A 1,962-nucleotide genomic window follows, 5' to 3' on the forward strand; every position below is an offset into this window, starting at 1 on the left:
CTCACTCGGGCGATTGAGGACAAAAGGGGTTGGAAGAAGGCAAGGGTTTTGTGGAGATCTTTAGAGAGGGCCCTCAGGAGACTGAATTTCCTCAACTGGGCCTGAGAGATGGATGTTGGGTCATTTCTTCACATCTGCTCAGGGAAGCAAGAGGATCTTCAAAGAGACCTCTACCTGGAGAATCAAATCTTTTGCACCTCCAAAAGGGATTTAGCTGTGCTTTGTCTTGGGGCTGGGAGCAAGGGGAGGAGTACATCTGCCCCTCCCCCACCAGCTGGAGCTCCTAGTATTCCCCCATTGAGACGTCATCAGCAGCCACTGTTTGGTCTACTTCTTGTTTCCCTGGGAGACACTACAGGCCTCTCCAATAGCCTCAGGGTGAAGCCAGAGAGTCCTTTCCCTTGGCCAGCCCTCGCCTCAGGAAGGTACCCCTTCCCTTAGCTCCCAAGGGCCCAATTTCCCCCCAGATTCTCTTGAGAAAAGAGAGCAAAGACGGCCTCATGAATGAAGCTGGAGAGGGCACCTCCACAGAGATGGCCAGCTTCAATCTCTCCCCAAGCCGCACAGAAACAACTCATATCACTGGGAAGCGGAGATCCTCCAGGGGCCCTAGTCACCGGCACCCTCAGCGGGGACCCGATCACTAAGGCCGCTGTGGCAGGGGGCACCAAGGGAAAGGCTCCTAAGAAAGTCGTCGCCAAGAGGGTGCGAGGCTCAGTCAAGTGGTTTAATGTGAAGAATGGGTATGGCTTCATCAGCAGGCATGATACTCAGGAAGATGTGTTTGTTCACCAAACTGCCATCACCCGGAACAATCCTCACAAGTATCAACGCAGCGTGGGCGATGGAGAGACGGTTGAGTTCGATGTAGTGCAAGGTGAGCGGGGCACCAAGGCGGCTAACGTTACTGGACCCGCGGGCGCTCCAGTGGAGGGCAGCCGCTATGCAGCTAACCGTCCCCGCTTCCGCCCAGGCTGCTACATTAATCACCGGGAGCCACCACCGGGAAGATCCCGGGATGCCAAGGACCATCTGGATGAAGGCGAGGACAGCTGCGCGGGCTTCACCGCATGCTTCACAGTAGCCCAGGCCCCGCGGCGCTATCTTCCCAGTCGACCTCAAGATCGATCATTGTGGCGTTTCCCGCCCTTCCGCAGGCCGCAGGTCCTGGCCCTCCGTCCATCACTCCTCCCTCATCCCCACGGCCCGTGGGCCTCTCACCTGGCCTGGTCAGTACCAGCCTCAAAGCCTGAGGTCACATCAAGGAGGGGGCTGGGCCCCAGCTACTTGCTGAGTCGACCCAGGGGCAGAGGAATGCCTCAGGGGCCAGGAACCTCACCGGTCATCTCTGAGGACCTGGAGGCAGAAAATAAGGAAAGCAGGCGCAAAACAGGTGGCCCTCAGCAGAGGCCACCACCACGCTATGGATCCCGGCGTCCCAACAACCCGATCCGTCATCCCCAGAAGGCACACGGCACTGAGGGCCAAGACCTTCAGGAGAAAGAGGGTAAGAACCCTGGGATGGGCCCAGCTGAAACTCCTGTTTGTGCTATTGTGGATAAGAAGAGCAGCGTTGCTGAGAAGGAGGACCCTGACGTCCCAGATGCCTCCTCTGCAGCCCAGGCCGAGTAGCGGCTTGGATCTCTCTTCAGGGACTACCTGGCCTGTGCTGCAGGTGAAGTCCCTTTGAGGAGATGATGATGCCCTTTGGTGTGACCTAGTCTCCAAAGGGCACGTTAGAAAAATAGACATTCAATATTGGACTTGCCATGAGAAAAATACATGACCCTTTACCCAAGATTTGAGGATTAATCTACAAGATCTGTGTATTTCTAAATACCATCTTAGCAGCATCTGTCTCCAAAGTTTCAGTATACATGCTAGCACCCAACTCTGAACATATAATTTCTGATGACCAGGACCACAGTTAGTATTCTTTTTTTTTTTTTTTTTTTTTTTTAA

At 54.8% G+C, this 1,962-nt stretch overlaps 1 protein-coding gene across 1 annotated transcript; it reads left to right on the top strand.

Moving 5' to 3' along the window:
• The first annotated feature begins 504 nt into the window (after positions 1–504).
• On the top strand, positions 505–1,632 carry LOC107134361 (Y-box-binding protein 3-like). The gene has a single exon (XM_015476469.1). The coding sequence runs from the start codon at positions 505–507 to the stop codon at positions 1,630–1,632; it is 1,128 nt and encodes a 375-aa protein (XP_015331955.1).
• The last annotated feature ends 330 nt before the right edge of the window (positions 1,633–1,962 follow it).

Source organism: Marmota marmota, unplaced genomic scaffold, assembly GCF_001458135.2.
Source record: "Marmota marmota marmota unplaced genomic scaffold, marMar, whole genome shotgun sequence".
Classification (NCBI taxonomy): Eukaryota; Metazoa; Chordata; class Mammalia; order Rodentia; family Sciuridae; genus Marmota; species Marmota marmota.

Excerpts from the sequence above, each read along its gene's own strand:
- LOC107134361 (XM_015476469.1), top strand. The coding sequence starts at position 505 with ATGAAGCTGGAGAGGGCACCTCCACAGAGATGGCCAGCTTCAATCTCT.